General features: G+C 43.8%; 1 protein-coding gene across 5 annotated transcripts in view; it reads left to right on the forward strand.

Annotated features, from left to right (window-relative positions):
- Nr3c2 (nuclear receptor subfamily 3 group C member 2) overlaps positions 1-15506 on the forward strand; it is a 332360-nt gene that overhangs the window by 1391 nt on the left and 315463 nt on the right. The window contains exons 1-3 of one of the 5 annotated variants that reach the window (XM_013118894.3): positions 782-1055; positions 2828-2880; positions 6272-8030. In XM_013118894.3, the coding sequence (XP_012974348.1) occupies positions 958-1055; positions 2828-2880; positions 6272-8030 (1910 nt within the window). In that variant the 5' untranslated portion in view covers positions 782-957. Of the gene's footprint in view, positions 1-14; positions 128-781; positions 1056-2827; positions 2881-5774; positions 5856-6271; positions 8031-15506 lie in introns of those variants that run through there. The other 4 variants (XM_040734820.1, XM_005077745.4, XM_040734821.1 and 1 more) reach the window with 4 other exon arrangements.

Consider the following 15506-nt stretch of genomic DNA (forward strand, 5'->3'; position numbering starts at 1 on the left):
TTAAAGGGGTTTGGCTGCACCGAAAGCACCCGCTTTTCCTGCGTGGTTAAAACAAGGAAACTGAAATAGAGTGGGAACGTGATCCTCTGGCTCTCGACCGCGGAGACTAAGGCTGCGCGGAGGGGAGGTAACTCAGACCTGGAGGGGGTGGGGAGCAGAGCGTTAGGAGTCCCGGGGTCGCCCACCTGAGTCGCCCAGGGCTTGTGGGCGGTGTCGGGTGTGAGTCGATGCGGCTCACCTGGCTTTGCAGGTGGAGAGCGCCTGGGCTGACCATTTAGGCTGCAACGGCGTCATCACACTTTCCCCTTCTCTCCAGCTTGTCTGCGGTTCCCCCCCCTCCCCACCACCACCAAGGGACAGTTGGAGGGGTGAGAGCAAGTTTGGGGCAAGGGAGAGATGCGGGTTAAAGGGCGTCATGCGCAGGGGCGCCCGGGGTCGTGGCCACCTCCGCGAACCCGGAGAACCTGCAGCCTCTGCGGCTTTAAGGAAGCTGCCGAGTCCAGGCTGTGTCGCAGCAACTTTGTATCAGTCATGTCGCCCGCCTGGTGACTGACAGCCCCGATTGCCCAATGAGAAGCACGCCTGGCCTGCACAGCGTGGAGCCTTGTTTCCCCCTTGGCCAATGGAAATGGTTCCGGCGGGCGGGACAGCGACCTGAACTTTCTGGACATGTGACCCGCTTTTAAAAGGGCCAGCCTTCCAGCTGGCCCACTCCCCCTCCGGGCTTTCGCCCGCTCCCTCCCGCGCGCTTCCTCCCGCGCGCTCCCTCCCTCTTTTGCCCGTCTGGCCCTGCCCCTGACCCCTCCCCTTAGCTCCTGCGCACCCAGGGTGTCATTGGGCCCGAGAGAAGAGAGCCAACTTCAGGCTGCTCAGAGGAAGCCGGTGCAAGTCACCTGGGCGCCAGCGCTGCTGCCTCGGGCTCTCCCGCTGCAGGGAGAGCAGCACTCGCTGGCCTGGATGTGGTTGGATGTAGGGGGGCTCCGCAGCAGGGGTGTCGTGGCGGTGGCAAGTGCTGCAACAGGTAGAAGGCGAGAGGACGACCCCGGCCGAGGCAGGTGTGTAGGGGTGCGCAGTGGGGCGCCTCAAGTCCTGCCCGGGCGTGCGGCCATGGCAAGGGTGGCTTGCACTTTGCAGGGAGAAGCCGCTGCGTAATCCGGAGGCACAGTCAGTATGGTACTGTGTGCTTGTTGTTTTGTTTTGGTTTTCCACCCCCTTGCCCCCCCTCGCCCCGGCCGGCTGAGGACTATTTTGGGAAAGTTTGGCCACTTTGGATAAATGCCCTCTAAAGAGCGGCGTTTAACCGCCTTTGGCAGTGGGAGGTCTACCACCCTCCCCTTTCCCCCCAAATGAATTTCAGATCGTTTTCCTCTTGCAAATTTTAAAGGACATTTGAATAGTGTTTCTTTCATCTATCAATTGCGGAAGCTCCTCAATCTGAGTAGGAGGTGTAGCCGATAGGGCAGTTGAAGGAGCTGGATCCCCACAGATCTTGTATAAAAAGGGTCTGGGAAATCTTGCGTTTCCCCGTTCCTTGATATTGGGAAGCTCTAGGGGATCCTTTGGGCAGGGATGGAAAAGGGATGTAGCTTCTTTGGGTGGCATCCCTGCCCAGATGGGTTTTAGATGCATGGCTTTTCCTGCGGCATTAAAAAAAAAAAAAACGACTTTTAAATCATAATGCTTTATCATACCATCTGCTTTATTTATTTATTAAAACATAGTTCGGAAAACTTTTGATAGCAGACGAGTTATTATGACCGCTGAATTGTAAAGGCTCCTAACATTTCAGGTCCTCAATTCTCTAGGTGCTGTTATTGGTGATATTTACATAGTAATGATAACTGCATTCTCCATCTGTGTAGTCCTCCCTAGGAGCTTTAATTTCACGTTTGACACGACACACTACCTTGGAAATGCTTTCGGGGAGAAGTGGGGGGGGGCAAAGCGGAGCTTTTCCCTTTATGGGAGAGGTCGTTTGGTCTTTAAAAAAAAAAAAGAAATAGAAACGGAATGCTAATGTGGCTCAATGGGTCCTGCCAGTTAGCAGAAGTCAGGTGTACTTGGTTCTAACTGGTTCTCCCACTCCCTTAGGTGACCTTGGCAGATCTATGCCTCTTCCCCCCCTCTGTAAGACAGAGGGAAGATGACAGTCCCGAGAGGAAGAGCAACTAAAACTAGTTTCCTGAAGTCATCTTTTGCCTTGTAAAGCAGCCACGTGTTGGGAAGCCCTAAGCTGGGTCTCTGCTGTGCCACCCAAAGCAACTTAATTGGGGGAAAGATGCCTTTTAAGAAGGGGATATGTTCCAGAGAGCATTAAAAGTGAAAGTTTTCAGACAAGATGCAAAATCCCAAGGATCTTTAATAATTCCTGGGTGGGGGGGAGAAATTACTTCCTTATGGAAAGGGACAATTTAACAGACTATGAAACAAAGTTTTAAAGTCTGTTTCCTTCGTAAAAATAGGATTTAAGTGTGTGTATACATATACATACACATAATATTCTGTTCTTTAGAGAAGTTCATAAACCTGGCATATGGCTCATTTAGGACAACAGTGACAAGTGCCCCTCAGGATATTAGCAGCACTCCAAACCCACATCTGCATGCATTTGCACACAAAACCTGTTGGTGCTTTCCCTTACTGAGTTTCTTCTCACCTTCCTGATTCTTTTGCATGAAAATAAAGACTCACAATGGCCCAGGAGTCTCTGGGGTAGTGTCCACTGGGAAGTTTAGAGGCCTGATTTTCCTTAAGCTAGGAATAGAATTCATATATTTCACTGCCTGATTTTATTCTTAAGTAACAAAAACTTTCCCTTTACCCTCAGGATAAAGTTTTATGAGGATCATACTCATCAAGTCGTATTTTTAGTAGTCACTGGTAAGTTCGGGTTGACTGAACTACTGTTCAAAGCCATGGTCATTATGCCAATTCTAAAAGGACAACCCGAGTTTCCTGGACAACACAGGAAATAAATTTCTAATCTAACCCATTTGTTTATAGAAAATACTAACTAAAATACTAACCAAGCAGAGCTTAACATAAAACATTTCGGCAATGCTGTTTTAAAAGCATGTGGTCTCAGAAACAAGGTTTGCTGTCCACTTTTCTGTGTTAGCTGGCAACCTTTACTCTATTTCCTTTGAGGCGAGGATGAGGTTGATAGATGAGGATACCTTGAACAAAGCCAATTCAGATTTCAGAAAAGCCTCTGGCAAATTCTTCATGATATTCCTGTCAATAGCATGGTGAAATACAGTTGACTTTTGGAGCTTGTAAGGAGAGTTCAGGCTTTGGTGAGACAGGGCGTGGGGAGTTGAGATCAGCTGTCTGATGTTAGCTGATAAAGTGTTTCCCTGTGGAGAGCTCTGGCTGCTGCACACTGTCTCCAGGAAGACTTCTACTGGGAGCTTTAGAGTTTGGAGACCTGGCAGGTGACAAGTGGCCCTCAGAATATTAGTAGGTCTTCTGAACAACAAGGTGTCCAAAGATCAGCTGACTTTAGGTAGTGCTGGATTAGAATACACTGCTTTCTGCACTTCAGAATCTCCCAGGGATTTTAGGGTTCAGAATTTTACTGAGAACTCATAAAAAGAAGAGTGTCCATCTATTTCAAAAGACAGTTGGATGTGTGAAGTTCTGGAGAAGTGTCTGGGGTCCCCTTTAGACTCAGGGGGCATAGCTCTGTTGCCTAGGACAAAGGAGAGGTTGGGGCTACAGCTGTAAGAGTGGGGGTGGTTCCCGTGGAAGCCTTGTAGTGGGGATGTCTTTAGGGAGCTCACAGCAGTGCTCAGCAGAGGAGCCCGGACAGGACAGATACACGTGAGTTCTGTTCTGAAGAGATAGAGTTCTTGTGATGTTTAAAGGGTACTAATTCCTTAGTAGGATCCAACTGTCTTTGGGAAGGAAAGGACAGAATATTTCCTGTAGAAGTAGAAGAAGCACATAATACTTACTGTATTTTTCAATTCATTGCTATGACTGAGATTTCAGGAAGGTAAAAAAAAAGTCCACTGTTAACAATGATTTAGGTGACAGTTCGCTTTGTGTGTGTGTGTGTGTGTGTGTGTGTGTGTGTGTGTGTGTGTGTGTGTGCTTCAACTTTAACTTGGTTTTTATCCATACTCATTTTTTTTTGGCTGAAATTACCAGATAACTACCTCAATCTTTGTGATTTGATTTATTTTTCTACTTTTTTGGTGATTGATTTTTGATTAAGAATTAATAGAATAATGTTCTTTAAGTGAAAGCATGCTGCATAAATGGTAGATTTCAAGGTTCATGAATTGAGTATTGATAGTAGTATAATAGTTAAACATTTTTATTTGCATTTTACTATGCATCTGGGACATAGTGGTGGAACTGGTAGTTTCTGACTGCTCATAATTTAAAATCTACTGTAGAATACAGAGAAATCAGGGGTAATTGTAATACTCCAGCAATTTGTGCATTGCACTTCATTATAGAGGCTTGTAATATGTAATACAAATTTATTTAGTGAAGTCATTATATTGTTTTGCAGTGCTAATTAACATAAATTCTGTAGCAAAGGACTTCCAGTTTCTCTTTTGATGATGAGGGTAGGGGAGAAGGGGCTAGAGGTAAGCAGAGAGAGGATGTCAGCGCCACAGCAGGCTTTATTATATACGTAGAACCGCAGACTTGGCAGGACATACAGATTTGAAAAATGTATGCAGGCATGGTTTTTAATACTAAGCTGTGCTAATAGGACTGAATTAATTTTATGCCAGATCTGTCTTCACAGTGGTCTGCTTCTGTGGCACGGTTGTCCAGGGATGACTTTGCTTCCTAGGGCATTTGGTAATCTGCAGACTTTGGTTTTTGTTGTCACAGCTAGGGAGGGTGGTATTACCAGCCTCAGGGACTAGGAAACAGAGACCCGCTTAGCATATTCCAGTGCACAGGGCAGGTGCCCACAACAAGAAGTGATCTGCTCAGAAGTGTCCTTAAGACCCAAGTTGAGAAACATTGGTAAATAGAGAGACTTGAGATCAAACCCCAGCTTCTCCACGTAGCTGTGTGGCCTGAACCCAGTCTCTGAATTGTGGTGCTTATGAGTGGGTTTTTCTCTACAGGTCAGTTCATATGGTTCAGTTATATATCAGAAAGGCTTGAAATAGTGTGCTGAATTAAGTAGCATTTAATAATTATGAGCATATAGCCTATTGTAATCTGTTCATGAACCAATTGATTAGAGCAGATGGAGATGAATGTATATTCCATCCTCTAGGATGGAAACTAGGCCAGTTTTTTATTACTGGAGAATCAGGACTGTTCTTAGACCCAGGATGTAACAAATGCTTGGGAAATATCATTGAATAGATGTTGACATGATCAGGGCCGTTTGTAAGCTCCCTCCACTGCCCAGCTGTTGGAAGACTTAAGAGAGGTATTGCTAGGCCAGGGTGGTTGTTATTGAAGTACAAGCAAAAGCCCTGGCTGCTGCCGACTTGTCTGGCAACCGCCCTGATCTGTGTTCCAAGTCAATCAGTTTATATAAACCTGTGCTCTTCAGAATTGACACTAAACTGTCTTCACCACAATTTAGCTTAAGAAACAATTCATCAATGATTTTTTCCCTATGACTACTCATTTGGTAAGCATATATTGTGGAAATATTGCATTTCCACTTATAATCCTTTATAAGACTATGCGTTTGATCATATGGAAGGCAGCTTTCATATGACCAAGTTTCCAAAAAACTTTGGAGTCATCAAGTTAGTTGTTTGTTTTGTTTTAGTATATAAAGGAGATTTATTATGGGGGTGAGCTTAACTGCAAGGAAACCAGCCATGCTCCTGCATACAAGTGGACCCCAAGGAAAGGTGGCCCAGGTTAGTTTTAAATTTGACATTTGTCACCATGTTTTTAGCTTTGTCAAATCACCCACCTCTGTCCTCGTTTTCTACTCTGACCACCTCTTCAATTCCTGGGATTATATTGACTATTATTTAGTATTCAAGTTAGTTCACATTTAGAAATGTTTCTTACAGACTGTGAAGGCTGTACTACAGCGCATGCATTTTAGTGAGCTGCAAAATTACGTTTGGTTTTTCTGAACAAGTTATAGGCGATGTTCTGTGTGTGTGATATATTGCCTCAGCACCCAAGAAGATACATTGTAACGCAACTAGAAATATTATTTATAATATAGAATATATATTGTAGCTCAGTAAATGCAAGTTTAGAATGCCTCAGCATACTATAACGTTACTGACTCTAACATGTTAATATAAATCTTGTCTGTTAGCTATGGAAACCAAAGGCTACCACAGTCTCCCTGAAGGTCTAGACATGGAAGGACACTGGAGTCAAGCTCCTCAGACGGCAGAGCGCTCTTCTGTTGGACCTGCAGACAGGACGGATGAGAACAACTACATGGAGATTGTCGACGTCACCTGTGTTTCCGGTGCTATTGCAAACAACAGTACTCAAGGAAGCAGCAAAGAAAAACACCAACTACTCCCTTGCCTTCAGCAAGACAATAGTCGGTCTGGGATTTTACCATCTGATGTTAAAACCGAGCTGGAATCCAAGGAACTCTCAGCCACTGTGGCTGAGTCCATGGGTTTATACATGGACTCTGTGAGAGATTCCGACTATTCCTATGATCAGCAGAACCAACAAGGAAGCGTGAGCCCGGCAAAGATTTACCCAAACATGGAGCAGCTGGTGAAGTTTTACAAAGAGAATGGCCACCGGCCCTCTACGTTAAGTGGTATGAGCAGGCCTTTGAGGCCATTCATGCCCGACTCTGGAGGCTCCATGAATGGTGGGGTCGCGCGTGCCATTGCTAAGAGCCCAATCATCTGTCATGAGAAGAGCCCCTCAGTCTGCAGCCCGCTGAACATGCCTTCTTCGGTATGCAGCCCTGCGGGCATCAGCTCCATGTCGTCCTCCACGGCCAGCTTTGCCAGCTTCCCAGTGCACAGCCCCATCACTCAAGGAACCCCTCTGACATGCTCCCCCAATGTTGAAAACCGAGGCTCGCGGTCGCACAGCCCCGCACACGCTAGCAATGTGGGCTCCCCTCTTTCAAGTCCCTTAAGCAGCATGAAATCCCCGATTTCCAGCCCTCCAAGTCACTGCAGTGCAAAATCTCCAGTCTCCAGTCCTAATAATGTCACTCTGCGCTCCTCTGTGTCCAGCCCGGCAAATCTGAACAACTCAAGGTGCTCCGTTTCCAGCCCTTCCAACACCAATAACAGATCGACACTCTCCAGCCCGACAGCCAGCACTGTGGGCTCCATCTGCAGCCCCATCAGCAACGCCTTCAGCTATGCCACTTCAGGCGCTGCTGCCGGAGCCGGTGCCATCCGGGATGTGGTTCCCAGTCCGGACACCCATGAGAAAGGTGCTCACGATGTTCCTTTCCCCAAGACAGAGGAAGTCGAGAAGGCCATCTCCAATGGTGTGACTGGCCAGCTCAACATTGTCCAGTACATAAAACCAGAACCAGATGGGGCTTTCAGCAGCTCCTGCTTGGGAGGAAACAGCAAAGCCAATCCCAGCTCTCCATTCTCCGTACCAATAAAGCAAGAGTCAACCAAGCACTCGTGTTCGGGCACCTCTTTTAAAGGGAACCCCACGGTCAACCCATTCCCATTCATGGATGGCTCATATTTTTCCTTTATGGATGATAAAGACTATTACTCCCTATCAGGAATTTTAGGACCACCTGTGCCCGGTTTTGATGGTAGCTGTGAGGGCAGCACATTCCCAATGGGGATTAAACAAGAGTCGGATGACGGGAGCTATTACCCTGAGGCCAGCATCCCACCATCTGCCATCGTTGGCGTGAATTCGGGTGGACAGTCCTTTCACTACCGGATTGGTGCTCAAGGTACAATATCTTTATCACGGTCACCTAGAGACCAATCTTTCCAACACTTGAGTTCCTTTCCACCCGTCAATACATTAGTGGAGTCATGGAAACCACACGGTGACCTGTCATCTAGGAGAAGCGATGGATATCCGGTCCTAGAGTACATTCCAGAAAATGTGTCAAAGTAAGTTGATTTATTTTGTAATCCTTTCTCTCCGCCCTTCCCTTTTCCTTTTCTTTTCCCCTTTTCTTTTCTTGATAACCCTGGCTTTGTAAATTGTTAACATCTTGTCTTTATTTTTGCATTCAAGAGATTGAGTTTTACTTTTGTTTAAGGATGGTCATTTTATTCTCTTTGGAATGTTGATATAGTATTTTTTTTTTTGAAGACAGGGACAAAAAAATCTAAAGATCTCTTATACAATGTTTGTGTTGACTTTGAAGAAGAATGTCTAGGTGCCCCTTGTTGTCTGTTTTAGTGTTTGGAAAAGGTGTGTTTTCTACACCAGTTACTGCATTTCCTTGAACAGATGAGGACATCTTCCTTTCCCTGTGTTGGCTGCTGCTTCACTGAGACTGTATTAAATTACTTATCCTCATGGTCCTACTTTCCCTTTTGTAATAAAATTCTTTATTAATTACCTCAATAGTTGTGCAAATAAAACAGAACCCCAAATCTGTTGTCTACAAGCTTCCTCCTCTTTCACTGTTTTCTAGGAAGGCTTCTTTTGGGGTAGGGGAGGAGAGAGAAGCAGGCTAAGTATATGAAAGCTGTAGTTTCCTGTCCAGCTAAATCATTCCCTTAACTGTGAAGATGTTTAAAGACTCAGCCATCTAAAAGCACTTAGTGGACAATCTTACCTTCTTATGTTAGAAATGATATGTGTCACTATAGTTTTGAACTGGTATATTTTATAGCTTATGAGACCTACATGAAGATAATTTTCATTCACTGTAAAGTGTGCCTTGGCTTTCCTTGTTGCAGAGAGTGTGTTGTGTATGTTTAGAAAACACGGAAGAGGTTTCAGATGTGAGGGTAAAGGGTGGCTCTTATTTATGCAATGAGTCTTGCATTGGACTTTGCTTCAATTCTGCTTTTATTACATGGATGTGATAAGTGAACCTTTTGTGGAATATATAAAGTATAACTTTTCTAACTACACTTTATTCCTTTGGCATGTAGGAACATGTGGGCGGTTCCCTTCATTTCCTTAAATCTTTTTTTTTTTTTTTGCAGAAAATATATCCTTGCTGTTAACTGAATATAGGGTATACCTATAGTCCGATATCTTTTACTTTTTTTCTGTCTTTTTCAAACACAAAGCAAAAACTTATTGTTTGAGAACCCCTTTCCTTATCACTGGATCAAACCTCTCTCTTCTTGCTTTTTGTAGAAGCAAATGTTCCATAAAGCATACATTGTTAACAGCTCTTCCTAGTGCTGCATGTCACACTCCAGCACAGTGCTGTGTCTCAGTCCCCTCCTGATTACCCAGCCACCCACATCCTCAGGCATGTCACAGGTATGAACCACCAGTACGTGTCTGGGAGCACTGCCCGTGTTCACCTCCTCCTATGAATACAGTGACAGAGATTCTTTCTGCCTGTGCATTTGCCAGTTTAGTGTCAACTAAGATTAAGCTTTCCACATTTCGTTGTGAAGATTTCAGTGTTGCTTGGCATCCCATAGGTTGGTTAGCCTTTACAGCTTTCTCTGGTGACTGCAGTCTAAGCCAGTTTGTTTTGCCCATTTCAAGAATACAGGCTCCAGGAGCGGAAGGTACACAGGCTGATTTCTAGAATTTGGTATCACAGCACAACAGCCTCATCCAAGTTTCATCATTAGTCTCTTTTTTAGACAAAATCAATGTTTTAGACAAAAATGGATCTTTTTAGACAAAATTTATTTCCCACTTTTTTCACTTATGATGATGGCATCCCCTTTTGCTCAATGTTGGGTAAATAAAGCACGGATGACTGAAGGGGCCATGTGGGATGCTGCTGGTCTCAGTAACATCCTCCTCTCTGGGTAAAACCTGTTTTTAAGATTTCAAAGAGTGATCTGGGGGTTGCGAGACCTGTTTGAGGAGGCTCATGAAGTCATAAATCACGAGTAAGTGAAAGCTCTTCATGGAGTAGGTGGATTAATGGATTTGCATACAGTGTCTGAGTAGCTTGGGATTTGTGTAGATTCCACCTTGTAACTGTTTACCATTCGCCATTTCTAAAAGCACTCGCTGTCAGTTTTCACTATGGTCCCCAAGAGCCATGCCTGCAATGATCTGAACAGACTTGATAGTATTCTTCCCATTCCTAGGAAATCCATGTGAGGCTACCTTTTTCCCCATATGCATGGAACAAACTATATTAGTATATGTTAATGCAGAGTTGATATGGGAATCTTGGTCTTATATTAGAGGAAGAAATAGACTTGCCAGAAAAAAAATGGCCAGTTCTTCACCAAAGTTTTTCATTTGCCTAAATAGTTATTTTTCATAAACTTGTGTTTATATTAATATGTAATTATTTGTTTTCAAATGAGTTAAACAGCAGCTCCTGCTTATAACTTGATTTTGTCCTACATGAGCTAGCCTTAGGTACTCCTTCTTCAGCCTCCTGGATGCTGGAATGCAGGTACCTCCCTCCACTAGGCTCCCTAGCTGGACTTGATCCTTGTTCAGAAGAGAGGAAGGTGCTTCCAGTGTAGACTTTGTCATCGCTGGTCTGTCCTGTGTCCACACAAATCGGGAGTGGATAGAGAAAGGGGATCTAATTTGTATTAGCCTACTGAGCAGTTTGGAAAGGGCACCCTATTCAAGTAAGAGAAATGACTGTCACCTAGACTGTTGTTTAGGCTGCCAGGAGAGAGTAATGGCCGTGATGTACGTGTTGTCTTTACTTTGCTGTGTGGGCATTCTGTGGGAGCAGTGACGAAAGTCACCTCTGTTAATCATCCCCAAGGAAGGGGCTGAGTTCCAAGTTGTAAAGTAAATTATGACAAAGCTAAATGTAAAGGGTGGACACTGGACCTAGGTTGTGTCATGTGGGTTAGGGTTTCTCTGTCAGCCCTAGAGCAAACAGAACTGTGACCTCGGGTGAGTCACAACCTCTTAGTGCCTCAGTTTCTTCTTTTTAGAGTGAGGGAGTAAAACCTGATTCTCTGTGAAGTCTTCCCTGTGAGATGACTGGGACTCCCTTTGGAGAATCAAAAGAGTGTTCCTTAAACCAACTGCTAACCTGATCTCAAATAATTGTGTTACACACACACACACACACACCTCTAGCAATATTCTTTATCTGGGTGAAATTGAGAGGTGGGAGTGACCTCTCATTGGAAAGCAGAGTCATTTTTCATCCCTCTTTCGGCCCAATATTTCCTTCTCTAAAGTCTGACACCTGCTATGAATTCTTGTTCTTTCTACTTGCATTATTCCTGGCACAAGCAGGCCTTCTGCTAACACAACACTGGCTGTTTATGGCGATAACCACAGTCACTGTGATAGTCCCATAATGCAATGCTAACATTGACTTAGAGTTTTGAATATAAAGTCCACTGTTTCAAAGGGCACAGACTGGCAGGTTCCAGCACAAGCAGTTGTGCACTGGTACCATAACTTGTACTTTTTTTTTCAGACAGAAGATAAAAATTTAGTAAATCACAGGTAATTGTTTTTATTTGCCAGTTATCCTTATTTTTTTTTAATTGTCTTTCTCTGGTGACACAAGTTTCAGAATTCAAGAAGTTTGTGACAAAGTATTCCCTATCAGGAAACTTTCCAGATAAGCTGTGGAGATGTAAATAGCTTTACAGGCTGCACACCAAGAAACATAGTGGATCTGATGGAGGTGTGCTGTGTGTGTCAATGTTGGTGTGGACGGTAGAAAAGCCAACCGGCCTTGCCTGGGACATTTGGGATGAAAATGTGCACTGTTCTTTTGTTTACTTGTCACACTGTGTTTTGGCTTCAAAATGGCTGACATATCTGTAATTTCTCCAGGCTAGTCATTTAAGTAAAGCGTTTGAAATGACTTTAAAATGAGATTTGCTTCTCCTGGAAGTTCACTTACTTTCATTAACTTATGTTATTTCTGGAGAAACTGGTGATCATTTTATTGGGAAAAAAACACAAAACAAACAACAACAACAACAAAAACCCCAAGAGTTTTATAGTGTACAACCACTGTGACAGTACATTTCTGTTAAGTCTTACTTCTCGCATCAGAAATGTCTCAGGGTTAAGTTGCAGCACATCTGCCTGTCATCCCCTAAAAATGCCTTATTGGGTGCTTAATACTTGAATATGAATATTGAGCTGCACTCCATAGTTACAGTTAGGTAAGTTAAACAATTTCGTCTTGAGGGAGTTTCCATCCCTGCAGTTTGCTGGAGCCAGGACATGGAGGGTTAGCATTTATGGATCCTATGCCTTTTGCTTATTGAAAGGGCGTGTCCAACCCTTCCCGTCCTTGCGTGACAAAGTGATAGCAGATGTTATGTCGCTACCACAATTTCAGGGTAGTGCTCAGCTTCCCCCAATGCTTTGTTGCCATTATATTTTCCCTCCAGAAACTTTCTGGCTTTCAGTTTCCTAGTGCTTGTCCGGCAATAAAATTTCAACCCTGCTACTAAGTAATTTGTCATTTTTCTTTTATTTACTAAACTCATATACAGAAAAAAAGTTGGGCTTCTTGATTATGCTTAAATAAACATATTAACTTGGATGGTTGTATCCAAAAGTTATTAATGAAAACCAAGGAAAACTAAAAGTGTTCTAGAAGCCTCTAGGTTTAGGGTTATTAATGGTATGGCTAAAGCCCAGATTTCTATGTTAAAAAGAGGTAGGCATTATGTATGTAGTAGTAGGAAGAGAAAATTGTACTCAAGAAAGGATACCGGCTAAATGGACAACAATTGGAACTATTAGAAAGTCCTCATTTCAGGAAGCGTGTGTGAGAAAACCACTGTCTGGATTTGTAACGTGGTCATGGCCACGTGGTCTATTGAGTGTGGCTTCGCCTCATGCGTTACTTGTTGTTGAGACAAATCTCTAAGAAATGCAGTATGCTATGGAATGGAGTATAGTTTGTAAGACTATGTTTGACTGGGTGTTCTGACAGGCGAGATGGTGTGGACTCACCCTGGGAAATGGTCACAGTTAAGTATTTTCACCTCGTTTTAAAGAACTTGTAAGAGGTGAATATTACCTGCACAGGGAGTTCTGGAGCAGAACTGAGCAGAAAACCAGTTGTGTTGCTGTTGAAAATGGGTGGGCTGGGAGAAGTGGCCAGACACAGGTTATTTGGAACCAGAATCAGGTTGAACTCTAAAGCCACACTAAGAAATCACTGCCTAACGTGGTGGGTAAGGAAAAGTGTTCTAAGCGCTGAGGCAGGACCAGGGAAGTGGGGAGCTGCACTGTACGAGGATGCCTTAGTTGGGCAGGAGCATGCCATCTGTGTGGAAGGGTGGAAGCTTGTCTCTCTGAGCAACGGACAGGAGAGGGCAGGTTTGAAATATTGTAGAAAAAAAAAACACTGATGTAGGAAACCACCTTGTGTGTATGCATGTGTTGTGTGTGGCAAAATCTTTTCTGCAGAGATACAACACGCACATCTATTCACCCCCCAAAAGAGACCCCAGGACAGACCAAAGTGCAGATACCACTTGTGTTTGCTGATCTGTACCTGAACTTTTCTTTGTGGGACCACCAGTCTGCAGATAATCACACAGAGACTTATTAATAATGAAAGCATGGCCTTTCACTTAGGCTTGTCCCCAGCTAGCTCTTATAACTTAAAATTAACCTGGTTCTGCTAAGCTGTCTTTTTGCCACATGGCTTTATTACCTCTCTTCCATTCTGTATGTCCGACTTGGTCCACATCTTGCTGGCATTCCTGCACCCCTAGATTCATCTCCTCCTCCTCTTTATCCCTCCTATCCTCTCCTGCCAAGATATTGGCCATTCAGATCTTTTCTAAATCAAGCAGAAAGTGCCTTGGCAAAGGTACATCTTCACAGTGTACAAAAAGATTATCCCACAACAGTGAACCAGCCATGAGTTTAACTGGGGTTCCTTACAGGGGCAGAGATGACCCCCCCCAAAAAACCAAACAGCTGCATCACCCACGCCCACCTGGGATCAGTGAGACGGCTCACAAAACTGGGAACCTGAAGCACACTGCACAGTCTGCAGGCAGCTCAACAGACTGCAGAGCATCCTTTCCAAGCACCTTAGTCTGCCTAAACCTCTTCCAGGCAGCTTAGCTGTTTCTGTGTCTTCCAGGTAGCAGGTCTGGTCTCAAGGGTCTTTGTAGCTCAGTTTCCTTCGGTGTGAAGGAGACTCTTGGCTTTTATTGGTCACTATGGCAGGGAGGGGCCTAGTAAATCTGGTCAGTTTCAGGAACTTCCTGAAGCTATTTTGAGTTGTTTACCTTCCTGGTTATAGAGCATCCCTGCAGGATGGAATGTTTCAATCTGAGGACAATGTCACACAGCAAAGTGTCTGTGTACACCCATATAGATTCCAGAAGTCAACCAAGTCATTCCCTGGGCACCATCCACCTTGTTTTTTGAGACAGTCTCTCAGTGCCTGAAGCCTCACATATTAGGACAGACATACAGGGCAAGAAGCCCTGGAATCCACCCTCTCTATCTCCCAGGTTCTGGGATTACAAACCAGTGCCACCATGCTGAGCTTTGTTATTTTGATTCTTTTTTAGCCTGAATTCTGTAGGTCAGATTCAGTTTCCATTGCTTGCACAGCGCACATTTTACTGACTCATCTATCTTCCAAGCTCCAAAACAGAATTCTGTATACAAGTTTTATTTCAGAATTATATAAAAATTTATACAAGAAGTCCTTTATAAAGAATGTCTGAAAATAAAAACCTTTTCTGTACTACTGAAGAACTACCATAAAAACTAAAAAAAAACATGGTTATTGATAAATTACTAGCATCTATCCTCAGACCTTACTATGCTGTTACCAGTTGTCCTAATATTGACTCTTTCAGGGAAAGGTCCCAGTTCACAATTTAGTGCTATGTTAACTGGCTATATCTCTTTTCCCCTTTGGGTCTGGATTAGTTCCTCGGTCTTCTCTAGATTATATGACCTTTTAAAAATTGACCTTATTAATTTTGTAGGCATGTGATTTGAATCATGTCTGCTGAGTAATTACAGTGAACCGCATCTATATACTTGGATATCATTCTCTATGGAAAAGCATCTGAATCTCTTCCTCCTAGCTTTCCAATATGTGAGTACAACTGTCATTATGGGTATCCAGGCACAGGACGCTTACTATGCAGTGGCACACAGGAGCTTTCTGCTCAGATAGGGACCTTCAAGGTGGAGCCTGCCGGCTAGTTCCTTCCCCCTATGGCAGCTGTTTTTTGTTTATTTTTAAACCCAATAGTTCTTTGTGTAATGACTGTAGTATTCAAGGGTCCACTTTCCTATGCCCTTGCCAATAGTTTTGATAATAGTTATTCTTACATGATGGTTATGGTGTGTGCTTTTCTAGTGTTTAATACTTTTTTCACATACCTCTTCACCACTTAGCCACTTAATGTCCTTCTTTGAGAAGTCTTTTCTTGAATCTATTGGTTAGGGTTCCTTTTCTCTTTTTTTTCTCTTGAGAATGTAATTACATCATT

This window comes from Mesocricetus auratus, unplaced genomic scaffold (assembly GCF_017639785.1).
Source record: "Mesocricetus auratus isolate SY011 unplaced genomic scaffold, BCM_Maur_2.0 Super-Scaffold_100041, whole genome shotgun sequence".
In the NCBI taxonomy this organism is placed as follows: Eukaryota; Metazoa; Chordata; class Mammalia; order Rodentia; family Cricetidae; genus Mesocricetus; species Mesocricetus auratus.